Raw genomic sequence first — 19,943 nt, 5'->3', positions numbered from 1 at the left:
CATTATGGGGAAAGAAGTGTGAAAATTGGGTACCTGCTTGTGGCTCCAGTTCATTTATAACAATGATTTGCCAAGAGGAGAGTATAATTAGATTTTTGAGTCCTTGGTTACTTTCAGAGAAAAAGGCAAACTGAAGCATGTTTCTGATTTTCTGTTATACAAAAGAACCTAAACTTCTACATTTCTCTTTACTGCTTCCACTGACAACCACAAGCAAGTAGAATGTCAATACAAGCATTAAATGCGAGTAGCTAAGAAAGGGAGAGAATTTTGCTAAACCCCTACTCGACTCTGGACCAACACACATGGCAGAAAGGTCTGACCATCACAGACAGCTTTGCCCCTTCCTCTACCACAAAAGGCCCACGCCAGACATTCTCAGAAGCTTGCAAACAGCTCTCCACTTTCCCACACAAGACCAGAGATACAAGGTTCTTGCCATCACCAAGACAAATGGAATGAACATGAGAAAAATAACTGGAGTTTCTTAAAGCTAGCTTCCCCTTGTGTTCTGAGCCTGCAACTGACTGCTGGGCAAGGGACTGCCCTGAGCACATGGTCTTAGCCCAGAAACCCTGCAGAATGTTTTAAATAGTTGCTCTGTTACCTCTGCCCCGAAAGCTGCCAGCCTTCCCTGTGTTTGTCTTTAGCGAGACTGGTAGATTAGCTGAGGTGTAGGTTCTTTCCTGTTTACAGAGCATTGCAACTCAGGAATGCTTGAAACACAGAGGTACCAACAGATGGATAAGCAGCGGGGAGGCAAAGAGGCAAACCAGATATTCAAGCTTTGGTGATGCCAAAAGTTGGACAACATTGACAATTCAGTCCCAACACGGGGAAAAGGAGGAGAAGCAAAGACTAAGTGAAGAATGGGAAAAATTGGATTAATTTAGTCTTACTTTTGACTACAAGTGGCTGCTGACCACTGTAGCCGCTCACCACTGTAGCCGCTCTGAAGGCGACCCAGCAGGGACACTGCCTGCCTCCATTTCATCCCCACCGCAACAGGAGCCTCAAAGCAGCCAAGCAGGGAGGGGGTTGGCACATCCCCAAAACAGGGTTTAACACCAATGCACTGGAAGAAGACCAGACTCTCCCCCCACGGGGCCACGCAGGGGGACCTCACAGGCATGGGGGGCAGAAACCATGGCTGAGCCAAGTCACCCCATAGCATGGGCTGATTTAAGATGGTACTTTTCAAACCTCCTCGACCCATCCCCATATCTCCGTGCCAGACCTGCCTGCAGGTCTGGACTGCCAGTGAACTTGCCCAAAGCAAAGTCATGCTCAAGTACCAGCAGCGTCTTGGGCAGAGACGGAAACTGCAGGGCTGGCACTGCTGACACCACATGCATATTCGATCATATTCACAAGGCAGGACTTGTCAGCAGAAATTCAAATTACAGCTGGCATTTCAGGCCTGCAGCCATAACCTCCCTGCTCTCCCACTTTAGGACTGTCCTGTAAGGCCACACAGGCTGGAAGAGCCGCCTTTGTGCAGGACCTTTAACCAGCTCCAGGTCTGCCAGGCAGGCCGTTCCTCTAACACAATGCTCCATCACCCTGCAGAAGACACAAGTGTCACTCAGCGCTTTCTGCAGAAACTGCAAGCTGGAGCCACCAGGCTTTTGTACCATCCTTCCCTTTCCCATCCAAGGCTGTGCAACCCACTTAACTCCTTTTAAAAATAATTTATTTACTTCTTGCTGCAGAAAACAGGTGATGCCCCAGCATTACCAAACGGCGAGAGTCTGTGCTGGAGAGGCAGCAGCACTGCACAAGTTACCTTACCCAGAATAAAAAATGAACCCTATGCACCATCTTTTAATAAGCAGGTCCTGGTGTTGCGAGGGGCCAGGCCAAAGCTCAGCTCTCCCTGTTGCCAAAACCCAGGCTGCTCTAGATCTGTTGCAGCAGGAGAAAGGAAAGAGGGGGACGGTTTGCAGCAGAACTGGCCTCAGCAGAGGGTTAAGGCCCTGGCTCTCGGCTGGGTTTGTCAGAGCACCCCAGGCTGCCTCCAAACCCTGCTGCCCCAAGAATATGTGGGATACCTGGTGGAGGCACCTCCCCGGGGACAAGCAGCTCCTGTGAGCAAGGGGCTCCGTCCCTGGGGCTGTGCCACCACCAAGGCAGGAGGTGGACGGCAGCACAAAAACACCTAAGGAACTTAGTACCTGCCCATGACAGGATTTGGTCCCTCCTCCCCCCCCCCCCCCCCCCCCCGAGGCAACTGGGGGAAATAAATTCCCCAGGTGGCTTTGCCAGGTGCTTGGGAGGAAGATGAGTAACAAGACATCGCTGAGATTTTCTGATAGCCACAGAGTAACGTCAATAAGCATCCTCTTACTGACTTTACTCATCCAGATGACTTATCCAATGACTTTACTATATCAGATGACTTATTGCAGGCAAGCTGCAGCAGAGGGACTTTAAAACCCATTTATTAGCCTTTTCTGTATTGGAAAGGGCATAAAAGGAGCAATCCCACATCCCTCCTCTGGAAGGAAAGGCTCAGGCTCCCACCTGGGCTGAGCCCATCCTGGCCACCACGCTGCGTCCGGGGGCCATCTGGCTCCCCGGGGCTGAAGCTCACCTTGCCGCAATACCGCAAAACTCCCATTAGTCACCCCAGCCAGCAGCTCCCCTTGCCCCTGCCAGTTTTGCCTGGAGCACAATTCATTTGTTTTTCTAGCCTGCCCGCTCATGTTGGTGGACAAAGAGGAAACCCGAATTGACATTAAAGATAGGAAAGGGTTTTAGCAGTGTCGAGGCACCTATCAGCATCTGACTTCTCAGCCTGAGGCGCCAGCAAAAAGCAGTGGAAACTGCTGCTGCATTTCCCCTCTCCGCACACATCTGGGAGGGTAAAACCCAGCGGTGCAGAGGTCTGGCCGCAACCATAAGTGCATCTTGCACAACACATACGCTCTTCTGCTCTGCCTCAGGCTCTCGCGTAAAGACAAAGATCAGTTTGTCACTTACCCACCCACCTTCACCTGGAACAAAGTAATCAAGCCAGATCTATTTGCAGACAGAAAGCTAGCAGGTATTTTCAACCCAGCTTACTAACTTGGTTGGGAAACAAGGACCTTAGCCAAGTCCTTCCACCTAGGTCTGGTTTTGAGGCAGTCACTGAAGGTTTAACCCAACTTTCATATGGGCAAATAACCCCCATGTACCCTCTCCCTTCCAGGGCTGGAGAAACACATTGGTTTCTCCAAACCACAGTAAAGAAGGAGCTGCAATCCCCTAGCAATTGCCTTCAGATTGTGGTGCAACAGATGAGCAAAGGCATCGATATTTGACCTTCTGGCAATATGTCCTATTAGAGACCTCCATCCCTCCTAGGGGTTCCCCAGACTTCAGCAGATGGGAGTCTGACACAAGTCCATCATCAGTCTGAAGTGCAAAGAGTTCTCAAAGTTTCATGGGTCACAAACAGATCCTCGGTGAGCCAAGAGCTCAGCTGGTCTCTACGTCACCAAGAAAATCCTTGGGAAAGGTGAGCACCTTCCACCCATGGTTTAGCTCAGGGCAGTCTGGGCAGCAGGTCCTTCAGCATAGCCAGGAAAACACGCATCAGTGATCTTGATGAATTCAAATGACAGTGGCTAAAAATGAGGAAAACTGTTTGGGCAACCAAGCAAAGAGCCAGGCCCTTAACCCAGGCACTGAGTTCAAGAAGTCTCAGAAAAGCAGGCGGATTAGTCACTAAAGGGCTAGGAAATACCTAATGAACAGTCATCCTCATCCTAATATTTCAGTGGGTTTTCATCTAAAATTTGAATGCAGAGAAACACGTAAAAAGTGAGAAGGGGATGGTCATTATTTGCCAAACCAAAGGGGTTTTGCCCATGAAGCAAAGGCTCAAGGCCACATTTTGCTGTTTCCACACACACCCCTGACGACATGACCCTAAGGCGCACAGCGACCTGCACTTCCCAGCGGGATGAAGAGCTCCTGTCTTTCCTTTTCCAGGAATCACAAGGCTGAACATCGTGATCCCTCTGGGTGTGGGCAGGAAGAACCTAAGTGTCAGCACTAAGTTATTGGATCTCCTTTCCTGCCCTGTTGTGACTTCTAGGCATCACCTGTACCTTCCTTGGAGCAACTGTCCTTGGACAAGAGACTTGAGCAGGACCTGGCTGGGATGGCAGAGCATCTGCTGAGAGCAGCACAGCCAAAGCTGCTTCTCTTGCGTAGCTGGAGCCCAAAAACCTGCTGGCTTCCTAAAAACCACACTCCACAAGTTCTGGCTGCACACCTTCAATCCCCCACAGCCTCCTCCACCTGCTCCAAGGACCCAGCAGCCAGCCACAGGGAAACACTTCTTTTAATCCTTCCCCACCAAGTCCCTTATTCCTCATTAATAAAAGCCAAGGTAAATGACAATTAAGAGCCTGATAGACAAGATCTGCTGGAGGGAACCTGCCCTAGCCACTGCTCAGGGTCCCCAGATGTCAAACCATGGGAGAGATGGGCTGCAGTAGGGTTAGACTCTCACCCACTGCTGCAACACAGCCCATTGCCCCCTCCCCGTGCCTCGTCCTCATCTACTAGCTAGTCTTCACTCTGCTAATTATACGATAACTCCATTTCTTCAAAAGCCCCACTTTTCAGGGAACACACCACCCTCCTCACTTATTGTTATGTTACTGATGGAAGAGAAACACCAGCAGCTTCCAGATACCCTCAATAACCTCAGCCAGGTTCCTAGCACAGACCTCTTGTCTGTTTGGGTAGCCCTGTGCCAGCATCGGTCCCTGTCTCTGCCCCTCTCCCGGGGCAGCAAAAACCCACAGCACAGGGCAACGTGGCAGGTCAGGGTGTGACACAGCATGAGCCAGAGCCACTTCCAGCATGAGTTTACACAAGCACATCTTTCTCAGACTTATCTCTGGAGCCATCCCTGTTGCCTCAAGGAGAGCTGCCCTTCTTGGCACCGACCTGCCCACCTACTGCACAAAGCACCGGCTCTGGGAAAGCCATGGGCAGCAACCGAGGGGGACGGCAGCAGTCAGGAGGGCAAGGGCCAGCTTGCATGCAAACCATTTGCAATCACCCACCAGCCGGAGATTTGCCATCAGGGTAAAGAGCAGGGACAAGCCACGTCTTGCTGGATTCCTGTGAGCTGATGAGAGCTGCCAGTGCATGCTCTGGTGCTAGCTAACTCCTCAACCCCCATTTCCCATCTCCATGCCAAGCAGTGTTATCCCTGGTACTGGCTAATGGTCATTAAACCTGGTCCCAAAAGTGGGATTTCTCACCTGGTGTTATACCCACATTATTGGTGATTAAGGAGCACAAAGCAGCCAGCCAGGCAGATCCAAAGTCACCCAGAAAACAGTGGTGAGACAGATCAAAGAGTAATCTAGGCAAGGAGCTGGGCTTAAATGCAGCTGGGGAACAAATGGGGTGGAGGGTATGTGGGAGGAGGCCCCAGATGAGGCTGGTCAGGCTAATTAAGACCTGTTAGTGCAGGCAGGACCCTGATGCCCTTTGCAGGTGGAGGATGTGGGAGTGAGCAATGCCATGGGAACTGCTTGGGAAATTCATGATAAACCAGCACTTCCCCCATCCTTGGCACAGTCCCGTTTTCGCGGCACCAGCAGAGCTGGTCCGTAGGGGTCTTGCCGGGGCTGTTCAGATCCTGTCCCTGCCTCAGTCTCAGGCCAGGAATCTGCTTCCAGGTGCTCCGAGAGCTCAGTTTCTGCTGTGTCTGTCTGGGTTCAAGGGAAGGATCAGAGCAGGAGTTTAACTTGGGACTGAACCTGGAGCAGGAATAGCTCCCTGCCCCAAACCACTCTGCAGTCCCACAGCTGAAATGTCACTTATTTTCCCTTGCTTTAAAAAAAAAAAAAACCACCCAAAACAAACACCTCCCCCCCACCACCACTTCCTCTGCGAGATTCAATCTGTCAGATGATTTGCTAATCTGGATCTCTGGAACAAATTCAACCAGTCTTTCTCAAAAGCAATTTGCAAGCTCTGAGGCATTTGCACTTTGGTTTCCAGGCACATGGTTTGTCCCAAAACTGCTGCTGAGCTCAGGACTGGCTTACAGAGCCATAACGTGCCAGTAAGGACATGCACAGAGCAGGGGACTTGCAGCCACCTCCACCATGCCCCAGGCATCTGCCTGTCCCTTAAGGGCTGCGAGTGACTGCTGACAAGTGACATCCCGCAGACACAAGCCCATAGCGTTGGGCCAGGCTGCACCACTTGGGCCAACGCTTTAATCGGAGCTAGAGCTGGATTCTGTGCTGTCAGCTTACTGGGTGACCTTGGAAAAGTCAGCTAGGATATAATACAACCTACCTGGGAGAGGATGGCAAAGCAAGCCAAGATCTCAGGATGAAAAGGTACTTAAAAAGTCACTTATAAAGGTATTTTCCAAGAAAAGTGCTTGGCTTTCCTACCCCCAACAGACACTGAGTGACCCCAAAAAACAGTTTATCACCCTGCTCAGTTGATGGTAAACATCTTGCTCTGTGCATGCAGCCTATTTTACGCATTCATAAACTAAATGTCTAGCACACACCAGGGCTGAGCTGGGGCGGCAGGAGGATGCTGCTGCAAGCTACACAGCAGGATGTAGAGACCTAACGTACCATGAACAAGAAACTTCCTTCTCCATTTCCATCCCTGCTCCCAAGCCACAGGCATCGTCCAGTCTTTGAATGACCCTCCAAGCCCCATCACTGAGGGCAGCGGCTCTGCCTTCCCCATCAGCCACACTCCTGACTTGCCCACTGGACCCTGCTGCTGGGTCGCCCTCCTGAGCAGCTGTAGGGGAGAAGTGGGCTGCTCTTACTGAGGATGATATACAGATACCGTCATCACTTGCAGGCTAAATATAAACCTCTTCCTAGGAGGTAAGCTCCATAAATGTCCTTGTGTTTCTCAGCATAAAGGGCTGCCTGCCCTTGCAGGCAGCAGCCAGCACCCCTGGGTGCTCTCATCCCAGGAGCTGCTTGTCCCCCATCACAGCTGAGGGAAACTGAGGCACGGGAGAAGCAGGGAGAATCACTGTGTGAGCACTCCTGGTCTGCTGTCATAAAAAACTACTAGGGCTGCTCCATCACAGCTAGGGAAATCCAAGAAGGCTTGAATACTAGCGTCTTGGGGGTCACTGGAAGAAGAAGAAACAACGTTCAGACCTGAACAAGACAGAATTAGCTCATCAGGGCAGACCGTGACTGGCAGAGAGTGGCCAGAAAGACAGACTGAAAACAGCAGTGTGCTCTCCGTTGTCCCATCCAGGGTACCTGTCTGTCGCAGGCATTGCGTAGGCTGGTAGAGGGAAGCACCTTTGCACCGGTTCATCTGCTCCCAACTTTTGTTGTGCACTGTTTGCAGTAGGCACCCAGGTGTGGCTATTGCTGTGAATTTCAACCCTATTCCCAACACTATTAGCATGAGACGATCACGTGCATGTGAAGATCTGCCTGTGTTTCGCAGATGTCCCTAGACTTTCATGTTTACTGGTCAACACCAGAGCAGGTTGCCTGAGAACATCGAGCCCCTAGGAGCACAAAAGCACGCACTAGCCCTACACCTTTGCATTGTCCATCCTATCTAGTTACCCTGGGAAGGGTTAAATCAAGGTTTTGTGGCACTGCTGTTGTTCTGTGTAGCCAGCGCTGGAATAAACTTGTTCCCATACCTTTATGCAGGCAGGAGGCATCGAGGAGGCAGCGAGGAGGCCACGCGGTGCTTGGCAGCACATCTCCAGGGTCCTTGCAGTGTGCAGGTCGGGCTGCCCAGGGTAAAAGGTGTCCTGCAGCCAGGGGCAGAAGGTGGACAAAAGCCATGGGGTCTGCAGCCCCACTGGAGAGTCCTCCCCAGTGAGAAGGCACACAGGGAGATGTGAGGGGAGCCAGAAATCTTCTGCTGGACAAACTCAAGAGTTGGACGGGGCAGCTGGGAACAGAGAGGAGCTGTGCTTCTGCCTTTTTTTGCAGGTTTGCTGTTGCCGGGGAGAGGTTTTAGGCTGTCATCCAGCTAATTCACACCAGAGAGACAAGCACTTGAATTAGTTGCATTATCTGTGCCCAGCTAAAGTGGACAAAGGATTAAAGTGTGCTGAGCACCACCACCGTGATTTGCATCTCAGAGCCCCTTCCCACGGGGCCCCCTCCGCTCCCAGCCTTTTTTTTTTTTTGGCTGTGAGCCAGCTGGCATAAGAGCCCTGTTTGCAGAAGTAATGCCTAGGTTAATATTGCAAAAGGCTTCATCAAAGCTTTTAGTCGCTACTGAAGCAGAATTATCTAACCGTGGGCCATGAGCTGACCGGGCTGCACACACAGGGGATGAGCCGCCCGCACCGTGCACGCAGCCACGCGCTTGCTGCCCTTCGTTTGACCAATTCTGGTCTCAGCCTGAGGTATGAAACTAACTTTCTGTCACCATGGCATATTTGAAATAATGAGCAAAATCAAACTATTATTCATTTTTAGCGCTGCGCACAAAACTCAAATGTAGCTATTGTTTTAGGGAAAAACCACTATTTGAATGCTAAATAAATATTGCCCTGTGCAGTGACCTTATGGGCACTTTTTTTGAGCTCATCCAGCTGCCAAAGATTTTTTTAAATGCGTGTTTATTCATGTGGAGAGAATGGGGAATGCTATTGCTATACGTTTCGTGCTGCTGGTCTCAAAGAAATCAAAACTAGGATCTCTCAGAAGAAGCTCTAGATCTAAACAGAGGTAAAGCAAAAGCCTATCTGCGATCACTGGATCCTAATTAATTAACGGCTTTAAAAATATTTTTTCACCACTAGCACTTGGTAGGTAGGTGCAGTTTTCCGGAAAGGTTCGCACTGAGCTCTGCTGCGACATGCAAGCTTTATATGTTTCTATTTTTCTTGGCATTTGCAGAGTTTTTCCTTCCTTCTCAGCACGAGGACTGAGTGACCTTAGCAATTGCCAGCAAGGGGACTCCATACGATGAAAGCAGGTGAAAGGGAAAATAAGGGCGGGAACTAGGTAAGGCCAATTCGTACCTCAGAGGAGGTGTGGTCCTGTTCTGTACCTGGCTGTGGTCACAGTCTTGTGAAATATAAAAGGGGAAGGCAGTTGTTTCTGAAGCAATCTGTTGCCAGGATCCTGTAGCGAGAAGGAAGGGAGGTGCTAGAAGAAATGCACAGCGAGAAGTCCAGAGTGTCAGCTGCAAAAGGTGTGGGACGCACTGGTGCCTCTGAGCCTCGGGAACACCACCAGCTCTTCTCTGTAGGTCCGGTCGCTGGGCTGAGGGTTGCAGGGTAGTTGCACTCCCTTCCCCAGCAGGCTGGCTTAGGAGGAGAAAGAAGTTATCATGTCCCAAGGAGGAGCAGCAGAACGCAAAGCTGCCAAACCCCAGGACGGGGGATGGGCGTGGATGGTCCTGCTTGCTGCTGTGCTGCTGCAGGGGCTGACGCTGGGCTTCCCCTCCTGCATCGGTGTCTTCTTCACGGACCTCCAGCATGACTTCCAGGCCAGCAATAGCGAGACATCATGGTTCCCATCCATCATGGTGGCCGTGCTGCACGGAGGCGGTAAGTAACAGCCGCAGAGAATGCCCTCCATCACCTCCTGCGGTTGTGTCGCTGATGAGGGGCCATTTCAAGGGCACTTTTAGCATTTCATTAAGGCAGATGGTGGAAGAGACTGAGAGATCTGAGCAGACTGGCTCGTCGGCAGTGCACAGCATCTCCCAGCCACTTTGATCACACAGTCCAAAGCTAAGTGACCACAGATACCAAGCTCCCTTTTGCCACTAAGAGACAACCAACAGCCTTGGTCAAAGAAGGTGAATCCCTTTCTCAGCCCAGCTTCTCCAGACCAGTGAGAACTTAATTATTTCCCATAGCAGCTCTTTGAATAAGCTGGCAGGTAGCGCTGGAGCTTGGGTGCTTTCTTGATTAATCTTCTGTCCACGAGAGCACATCTCCTTCCATGTGCCACTGACAACTCTGTTCTCCATGGCTGAAAAGATGCCAAAAGCCAAGCTCCTCCAGGCTGCTAGCTGAGGCAGAGTGTTAAAAGCAACTGCTTGGGCGGTGGCATAGAGTGCACACCCAAGCAGGCATCAGGGTGGACGTGAGCATAGCTGGATTAATGCAGAATGTGGGTCAGGCGGCACCCTCCAGATGAAGGGGGATGGAAGGAAGGTTGTGCTTTGCGGATAGTGGAGCGAATCACTGTTTTTCCCCCCAAAGAAAATGTGGGACCTGCACAGGACAGGGTCCCCAGATCCCCCACCCAGACTGATATTTCTGCATAGAAGGGAAAAACAAATGCCCAGCAGCTCGAGGACATCCCAGTGAGTGATCTGTGTTGCTGCTGGCCTCTCCACATCCAGCTCCTGTGCTTATTTGATAAACCAACTACCCAGACCCCACCTAGGCAAAAGAAGCAAAATATCCAGTGACGCTCATGTATCTGACCTGCTCCCTGAGTTCATACCTGCCTCCTTCCAATACTGGTGAAAGGTGACACTATAGTATGAAGGGGAAAAAAAAGCAGAGCCCTGAGTCATGCTGATGTGAAGGCTGTGGCAGGTTCAGTCTCTCCTGTGCAGGACTTGGCTGACAGCCACCTGACATGGGAGAGAGAGTTTGCACCTTAGCAGAAGCAGTTGGGTCCAGAATTGCAAGGCGCAGATGGACAGAGACCTCAGGGGAAGCAACTATAGGAGGAATTATCACTGAAAGTCAGCAGAAATACAGTCCTTGGGGCTTTGAATTTGGAAACTGCTGGGCATTCCCTGTGCTGCCTTTCATCCCCTGGGGTCCTGCTGCGGTTAGTGGGAAGGAGCCAAATGGGACCTGCTGGCTCTGGGAAATGGTCTCAGAAGCAGCTCAGTCCCAACATATCCAAGAAGGACAAGTCTGGCAGTATCCACAAGAAAATATCAATTATCCTATCTTCTTTAAGTAATTGTTTTGTAGGAGGCTGGAACCACAGTAAAAGGTGATATAAAGACAGCCAATAAATAGATCCAAAAGTTACAAATTAGACAAGGAAAGAATAGCCTGATGTTAATTATATTTACTAACAGAATTTGTTAGGGCATAGCCAGTGAATTACAAGAGAGTTGTTACTTTGCTTGCCAGTTATGTCTCCTTTTGCAGGCTGTTAGAGCAGAGGGGTGCTTGTTCTTATCCCCCAATAGCATAAGGCAGGAGTAACACAACGATAAACCGGGAAGAAAAAACGACGAAAAAACAGAGATAAAAGACTCCCTCTCAGGCCAAGCGTGTATGGCTTTTGCTGCAACTTCTGACCTCCTTTGCGGTGGGCCAGGCTCTGTTTGATTCAGGTTCTCTGGCTACATCCATCACCTTGGCACTTAAACCTTTTCCAAAATTGCATTCTGCTATGTCACCAGTGTCTCTTAAAGGTGCTTCTCTCTTTTCTTCTCCTTTATTCTTTTTAATTCAGAGAAACTGAAGGGGGGGAAAAAATATTCATTGCAAAAATTGGTAAACAGGAAGGGGAATGGACAGAGCAGCCCATCCTCAGAGTGGTCAGTGGGGTGAGAAGGTCCCGTGCAAGAGAGCTAACCTCAGCTCAGCAGAGCTGTGGCAAGAAACAGGGAAGGGCACAGTGCAAACAATAGCTCATAACTTATTAAGCCAAACATATCTCATTACCCATGCTATGTTCCTAGGTAAAAGCAATTAATGATTATTTTGTTATAAGAATCATTTGAGAGACCTCAGGATCCTGTGGCCGAAAGGGGAAATGCAAGAGTTCAGGCTCTTACAGGTTCCTGCTCCTAGATATTCACGCACACGTAACTCTCTGGATCGCACTCATACAAATGCAGCACTTTTGTTGGAATTATTTTTGCAAAGGAAAGCACAAAAGCCCCAGGGAAGTGAGAAATAATGTTTGAAACCTAGAAAGCAAGTTAACAGGAACAAATAATGAAAAATCCTTAAGATTTTTAGAGCCAATCTCATTATTTTGGAGTGTTCAATTTATGACTTCTGGCTACTTGGGTTGGTTAAACAGCAGTACCATCCTTAATGTCTTCAGCAGGAGGAAAAATAATCCAGTCACCAGTTTGCTGAACACGTTTTCAAAGGCCAGTTGAAGTCTGAGGTGAAAATCTCCCAAGCAGATCAAAATACAGACAGCTGCAGTCCTAATTTTAATAATGTTCCACTGTTCACTTGACTCTGTGGATTTTATTTCAAACCAGATGTTGATTTAGGTCACAAATATGCTACAGGTTATTTTTCCCTACATTGATTGACTCCTAATTCTGAGGCTTACAGTCATTTTGCTTTTGCTTATATAACCTTAAGTGTTCAAAAGAGGGAAAAAAATAATAAAACCTGGAAAACCTTGAGGATCCTCAAAGGAACAGGAAAAGAAACTAACTTCAGATTCTCTTCTGCCAGAGCATGCAGAGAGAAGCATGTTTCCCACTGATGGTCTGCAGGTCTGAACTAATCTTTTCCTACCCCAAAATGGAGGATGCTAAATGACATTAACAAACTGGTAATTTACCACAATCTCATTAAATTCACCAAAAGTCTATGAAAATTAAAGAATTAACTGACCTTAAGTACACACTTCCACGCCTATTTGTTCATCGCTTTTTCTGATGAAATAACATAACTCTTTCCTAGTAAAGCTTGCCAGCAATGTAGGTACACAGTAAAACGCAGATTTCTGCCCAAGAAGAGCAGAGCTGGGCTCTGGCCCATCGGAACCACCCGGGTCTCACTCCTGCCTCTGCGGTGTTTGTGCCAGCGGTGTGGGAGCGGGAACCGGGATGTGCACAGTCTGCTCTTAGGCTTGCGTCCTCTTGGAAGTGGACAGTTAAACCTACCCGCCCCTGCCAGGTATGCCAGGACAGGCATGTGCAAAGAGCTGTGCTGACAACAACATCTTATTATTTTCCTGGGGAAGATGACTTGCAGGACAGCTGCAAGACTCCACAAGCTGCAGCTTGGATGCTACTGCCTGAGGCTTAGATTGATTCCCATGCAGACATGAATATACCTCTCCAGCCATTTTCAAATAATCCTCCTCAATGACGTCTATTTTTCTCCCATTCTTGATCTAGTTCAGAGTCAATCTGCCTTCTCTTGCAAGGAGTTTCACCTAGGTAGTGGGACACCAAGGGCAATTTAGGAGATTTTGTGGCAGAATATTTGAAAAACACAGTGAAATGACAGTGGAAATATGCAAACAGAAATATCACCCTGCTTAGCATCTCTTACTCAGAGGCACAGAAATCCAAGTCCTCTCCTTTTTCAAATCATTCCCAGAATTTATATCATGTGAGAACAGAATTACACTTGAAGGTACTTCTTCCAGTCCATTTCCAAGAGTTTTAACTAAAATCCATCACAGGGAAGCTTAGAAATCCTACTTGATGGCCAAAACCCAAGCAGAAGACAGGAACCTTCCCCTCAGCTGACAAGTTGACCATGCACTTGGGAGGATCAGGGAATATATTTTCTCTTCCTGGCTCCCCTACGATTATGCTGCTGGGACAATCCTCAGGATCTCTAGACTAAATAATTTGATAATTGCAGCAGTCCAGCAGGTACAAAATATTTCCTTCCTCCCTAACTGCTTCCCTTTTGCTTCTTTGCTTCCAGGGCCCCTCTGCAGCATCTTGGTGAAGCGATTTGGCTGCAGGTTTGCTGTGATGCTGGGAGGCCTGCTCAGCGGAGTGGGCATGGTGTCCAGCTCCTTCTGCAAGTCCATCAGCCAGCTTTACTTAACAGCTGGCCTCATCACTGGTAAGAACCAAAGAACAGCAGGAAAACTCAGCTGCTGTGCTTGACTTCAGAGACGGGAAATAGCGAGAGTCCCGACTAAGTGCTCACGTTTTTCCATTCGTCTGTGAAACAGGATAAATCAAAAGCCCCACAGTGCAGCAGGAATCGTATAGCAGCTAGACTTGCCCTTCACACCCCTTTAACGCACACCTCATCCAGCCAAGCTCACTGGAAAGTGCTTCTCTCTGGAAAAAGCTAGAGGTCTCCAGAGGGCGAAATGGAGAGCAAAGATGTCTGTTCTTTTTAGTAGCTTCTCAGCCTTTTGTCTTTGAAGAAGGGAGGTTTTTTTCAATCTTGGAACGTAATGTGTTGGGACAATGTCCTTCCCAAGTTCCCTGGGCTTGTATTTCACCACTCCCAATCTGGGGAAATGTGGAGATATCTTTTTCTAACAAAAGAACGTGTTGGTTTTGAACAGAAGTAACAGATGGGAACTCTTCCTTTCCAAATATTTCTCCTATGCAACTGATGTTCAACTCTTGCTTTTTTCTAACACAGAGAAATTAATTTCTTCAGCCAGGTTACTTTGGGACCAATCCTGTTGGATCTTGCAACCTAAGCTGTGTCCACTGCATACAGAGAAAAACAAGTAACTCCCTGAGCCCTGATGAAAGTATCAGGAAAGCAGCACTGCTTGTTGCATGTGGTATAAAACCCAAGTTTTTAATGAACAATTCCATAACAATTTTAGGAATGGCTGCGTGTCCCAGACAAATGTCAGCTTAGATCAGTCTATTTAGTATACCCAAGAACACAAGGAGTTTAATTTACGCACAACATCCTTCTTCATCCCTTGTGTGGGGTTTCTGAGTATTAATCACTGGGGGTTGTGCAGCCTGGCAGGCGAGGAAATGCTTCAGTGGCAGATGAAGTCATCTGTGGGTACACTCTGGATTTGGGCTCTTTTTACCCTTTAAGACAAGGCAGAGGGATCATGCACTGTCATTTTCTCTTTCATTCCTACCTTTAGGTCTGGGATCATGCTTCAGCTTCCAGGCAGGAGTGACTGCGCTGGGCTACTACTTTGTACGGTGGCGAACGCTGGCCAATGCTATGGCATCCACTGGTGTCTCTCTCGGTTTCACGCTGTGGCCGCTGCTTTCTCAATACTTGCTGGATGAGATGGGCTGGAGAAACACTTTTCTCATCTTTGGAGGAATACTATTGAACTGTTGTGTTTGTGGAGCCATCATGAGACCAGTTCAGCTTGCATCAGGGTCACCACTACAGTCACCCAAGCCTGCAGAGGAACCAGGGAGAAGAGCAGAAGGGGCACAACTGTCCAGTGGAGCATCTTCTCCCCACCCTGAGCTCCAGCAGCAAACCAGAAGGACTGCATGCTTCCAGATGCTGCAGAAGTACCTGGCTTTTGACATCTTCTGTCAAAACAAAGGTTACCAGATTTACACTATTGGAGTGGCCTGGATGATGATGGGGTTTGCATTACCCCATGTCTACTTTGTGCCTTATGCCATCCAGAACGGGGTGGAGGAACGCAAGGCAGCCCTCCTCATCTCCGTTATCGGGTTCATCAACATCTTCATACGCCCTTTGACAGGCCTGTTCTCAGGACACAGAGTCTTCACAGGGAGACGTATCTACCTGTTCAGCCTAGCTGTGCTCCTCTGCGGGCTGAGCAATTTCATTTGTGTCATTTCAGCTGAGTTCAGCGTGCTCGTCATCTACTGTGTCATCCTCAGTATAGCCATGAGTGGCACCGGGGCACTCCTCTTCCAGGTGCTAATGGATGTGGTGGAGATGGACAGGTTCTCAAGTGCTCTAGGGCTCTTCACCATCCTGGAGAGTATCACACTGCTCATCGGACCACCTCTCACAGGTGAGAGAAACTATTAAAGTAGGCTGGGGAAAAATCAGTTGTTGAGACACTAGTGACAAGTGTTTGGGAGCATAAAGAAGAAAACTGAGGGAGTTTCCAAACGTGCAGACAGGTGAGTTATGAAAAGGGAGCAATATAGAAAGGAGAGTCGGAAAGGAATGATCAGCCCCTTCTCACAGCTGAAGGAGGGTAATTTCTGCAGCTGCCCAAGTGTCACTGCAGCAACAGCAGACAGTGAAAAAGTTACCCACTTGGTAGGCAGTTTTATAGGCATGGGAGCGAGGAGAGCTTTTTGCCAGTGAGTGGCAAGGCACAGAGAGGAATTACTGTGGTAGGATCTTGCTGTCTATGAACCATTTCACTGCTTTGCTAGTTTGCATTGTTTTATCTATGAAGTCTCAAGGAATTGCGAACATCCCCTTAAACAAATTAACTGTGATCAGAATTATTACCAGTCCTACATTATTCAAGAGCCTTATAGTAAAAGCTTCTGTTCACTCTTCTTTCCAAGTTCTAGAGTGTATTAATATTTCTCTGGAGACAAGAAAGGAGCTAGTTATGATCCCCAATCCAATAAATTATTCACAGATTTCACAGTTCACTCCAAATGCCACTAAGTGACCTGTCCAAGACACACCTGCTCCTGCAGTACAGCAGCAAATTGAAAAGACTAACAAACAAGAAACGTGAATCCTCAATTCATGCTTTAGTTCTCTTCTCCAGACAATGAACTCTGTGCCATTCACCAGGAAAATAATGTCTGTTCTAAGAATGGGATGATAACATGCACCATATTTCGTGGTATTCCCCAGCATTAGCATGTCAGTCACTTTTCTCAAAGTGCAGAAAAGGTCTTTTCTTGTACATCTCTGATAGGTAAGTATCAGAGTATGGTAAAAAACAAAGTACAGTAAAAGTAGCTCCATTTCTATTTGTAGTCCTAAAATCTGCTAAAGAAAAGTGCACTATGAAAAGAAACATCACCAATCTTTACTGAAGAATACAAGCAAACAAACATTATTCCAGTATTTCCATATAAATAAGCAGCCTATAGAGAAGGCATCATATATTTGACCTGAGTATCATCTTTCCATCTCTAACATTAGTGTTAAATTACTCATTTGATATATCATGCTTCTAAATGTTTTACACTGAGGGCACTTAATGTTAGTCATAATGCTTGCTGTGCTGTGAATTTTTCTCTCCCTGATTACACACTATAAGAGATAAGTTTCCAGTTTAGAGACCCTAACATGTCAAATTTTGAGAGATTTCTCTATTTATTTGTTCTCTTTTCTGACCTGGGATGTAACAGGGTCACTCATTACAAAATCCAGTGAGTAACAGTGGCACAGGGGTCCTCTGCTGAGCAAACAAAATTAATCAGCAGGTTTGGGAAAAGTTACAATTTCCCTTCTTTCCTGATTTTTCTGTGTATCGAGAAATAGTTTATACAGAAGCAGAAACATCACCTATACAGTGACTACAAAAAAACCAAACAAACCCTAGAATCTAGAGAAGAGAACTTAACCCATCTGTGAATGCTTATCTTTTGTATATGGCAGTTTGATGAATGATTTAGTTTAACATTTATGTAAATGTCACCCAGTTGCCTTTAGTATGCATCTTCTCTTCGACTAAACTGTGGCTTCTATTTCAGGTCTCCTGGTGGACATAACTAGTGATTTCCACTATGTCTTCTACAACTCCAGTTTCTTCCTGATATCAGCTGCATTATTCATGGGGCTTAGCTTCTGTGCTCTGGAGAAAAAAACCAAATTGAAAGAAGCTTCAAAAGTACCTTTGGGTAATCCCTCCAGATATCAATACAACGAAATGCCAACTGAACCACAGTCTGAGAGTCGATCCCCTCCAGCAGTCGTGTACATCACAAGCATATGAAGAGAAAAAAAAAAGGAAAAAAAAAAGGAGGAACACAATTATGTGGCCTGTACAAAGCTACACAAGGGCCAGCACTGATGGCAGATGAGAAAAGAAGCGTCTACTTTCCACAACTGCCATCATCCTTCTGCCCTGCACTTTCACTCCATGGGGCCGTGTCAGACTCCACGTGAGCGATCCAGACCACAGGCTGAGCCCAGAACCCAGCGCCAGCCAAGGAGCCAAAGGACAAAGAGAACTGTGCTTTCCTAAAGCAAACCGTGGGATAACAGCCCTGGTAACCAGCACTGAGGGACAAAAGCTGTGTCAGTTCAATTGGTTTAAGTCAGTGCCTTTAAGAAGTCACTGGAATTTCACATACACATTTCAGCTGGTAGCACTGGACAATACGTATTAATGGCTATGCACAATGGTAGTTCTTTCACAAAGAAGTATTATTGCCTCATCTGAACATACAATTTTGGTGCAGACTTATATGAAGTTCCCTGGCTGCTTCCCATGTTGGGGGTGGCAAGACACTTTCCACAGGAAGTGTGTTATTATTTTCCACTTCTCTAAATACTATAAGGAGGCTGCTGCATGGGTTGCAGAACTCAGCCAAGTCTCTAGTAAGATCAAATATTTTCTCCTACGAGGTATATATATGAGTTCTTCATGCCAAGGACATTTTCAAAGCCTCAAATGTTCAACTCCAGAGCATCAAAAAGAAAAAAACCCAAACCTTAGAGGGACTCCTTTGTATAACTAGTGATATCTCAAGTGCTTCCTAATATATCATAAAACGGGACTCATGGCTTGTGTAAATACACTTCTTTCCAGCATTAACTGGGACCCATTTTTGAGGGGCAGGGGGGCAGGGAAGGTGTTACTAGACCTGAGAATAAGTGTATGCATCCTTATATAGGGCCAAATTCAAAGCCACTGTAGTTCCCCCTTGTGTAAATATAAATTTAGCTTTTTAGTCTTAGACTCTCAGACTTAATTACACCAGCATTCTCATTATAGAGAAGTTTGCACAAGCATAACTTATATTTCTTATAAGCACAACTTACAAATAAATCTGTTGGGAAAAGTATGCTGAGAAGAGTCAGTGTTACTGACTTTCATATCCATACAGCCTTGACGTAAGTGGCTTTTCTTGCTACGCTCCTGAGAGTTACGCTTGTAAGTACTTAGATGAGAGGTGCACCAACCTCCAGCCTCCCCCAGCATCAGCTTGCGTTGTAAACTGTTTATATTCTGTATCATTCCTGATCTGACAGAAGCAGAGAGCTCACAAAGCACTGCAGATGAAGATTACTCAGCACATTAGAAACCATCAGAAAGACAGAAGCATAAAATGGGAGTGAAATAGAAGAAGTGACAGCTTTCAACTCAACTGCAGTTATTATCTTGAGAACTGCTATATCAAATTCCTAGCTACAAAACCACAGTTTTCATTAGAGTTGTGGGGTCCCCAGGCAAAACAAACCAACCAACCAAAAAAACCCACATTGGATGAAACCACTGGAAAACTGACTCCAAGGTCTTCCAAGCCTATAATGGCTTCACAGCCAGCTTTTACAGTGGAAGAGGTATCAGCCCTTCAGAAGGGTTCTTCCTCCCACCACTCAGTAGTATCTATATTTCAGTACTGCTCTAGCATTACTGAACCAGTAGGCTTTGCATTTCCTGATCAAACATATACTTAAATAAGATGGCTAGTGGGAGACATACATATCTAATCTCTCATCACATATGTTTATTAACTTGTGTAATGCTTACATGGTCCATAACTACAAAGTAAACAGGGACTGGTGCTTCTCAGCTTAACAAAACAATGACTGCTGTACGTTCCTAGGAAGAAGGGACAGTGTGCTAGCGAGGTCCTTCGGTCTGCGGTCTCAGTGGAGGTAGGGGATGGAGATCCATGCGGCAGCAAAGACACAAGAGTTATGGATGTGTTAGAAACCATGGAAGCGCCTGAGAATGGTCACATAGGAATGAGGTCTTCTCACCCCAAAAAGGTGACAGGATCAATAGCCCAACTGAAGTTCATCTACACCAACACACGCAGCATGGGCAACAAACAGGAGGAGCTGGAAGCCATTGTGCAGCAGGAAAACCATGACATAGTTGCCATCATGGAAACATGGTGGGATGACTCGCACAACTGGAGTGCTGCAATGGATGGCTATAAACTCTTCAGAAGGGATAGGCAAGGAAGGAGAGGCGGTGGGGTAGCCCTGTACGTTAGGGAGTGTTTTGATTGTCTAGAGCTTAATGATGGTGACAATAGGGTTGAGTGTTTCTGGGTAAGAATCAGGGGGAAGGCCAACAAGGCAGATACCACGGTGGGAGTCTGTTACAGACCACCCAACCAGGATGAAAAGGCAGACAAAATATTCTATAAGCAGCTGGGAGAAGTCTCACAAT

General features: G+C 47.4%; 1 protein-coding gene across 1 annotated transcript; it reads left to right on the top strand.

Annotated features, from left to right (window-relative positions):
* Positions 1-9,318: 9,318 nt before the first annotated feature.
* On the top strand, positions 9,319-18,254 carry SLC16A5 (solute carrier family 16 member 5). Its single transcript, XM_075518737.1, has 4 exons — positions 9,319-9,538; positions 13,607-13,750; positions 14,760-15,626; positions 17,287-18,254. Exons 1-4 carry the CDS (start codon positions 9,319-9,321, stop codon positions 17,526-17,528), a joined length of 1,473 nt encoding a protein of 490 aa, XP_075374852.1. The 3' UTR covers positions 17,529-18,254.
* The last annotated feature ends 1,689 nt before the right edge of the window (positions 18,255-19,943 follow it).

Source organism: Mycteria americana, chromosome 16 (genome assembly GCF_035582795.1).
Source record: "Mycteria americana isolate JAX WOST 10 ecotype Jacksonville Zoo and Gardens chromosome 16, USCA_MyAme_1.0, whole genome shotgun sequence".
NCBI classification, from domain to species: Eukaryota; Metazoa; Chordata; class Aves; order Ciconiiformes; family Ciconiidae; genus Mycteria; species Mycteria americana.
Note: the sequence above shows the minus strand (reverse complement) of the source record. Positions and strands in the feature narration are given on the sequence as shown.

Coding starts and splice junctions, on each gene's coding strand:
- SLC16A5 (XM_075518737.1), top strand. CDS start 9,319: ATGTCCCAAGGAGGAGCAGCAGAACGCAAAGCTGCCAAACCCCAGGAC. Junction 13,751..14,759: donor AACAGCTGGCCTCATCACTG/GTAAGAACCAAA, acceptor TCCTACCTTTAG/GTCTGGGATCATGCTTCAGC. Junction 15,627..17,286: donor CATCGGACCACCTCTCACAG/GTGAGAGAAACT, acceptor CTTCTATTTCAG/GTCTCCTGGTGGACATAACT.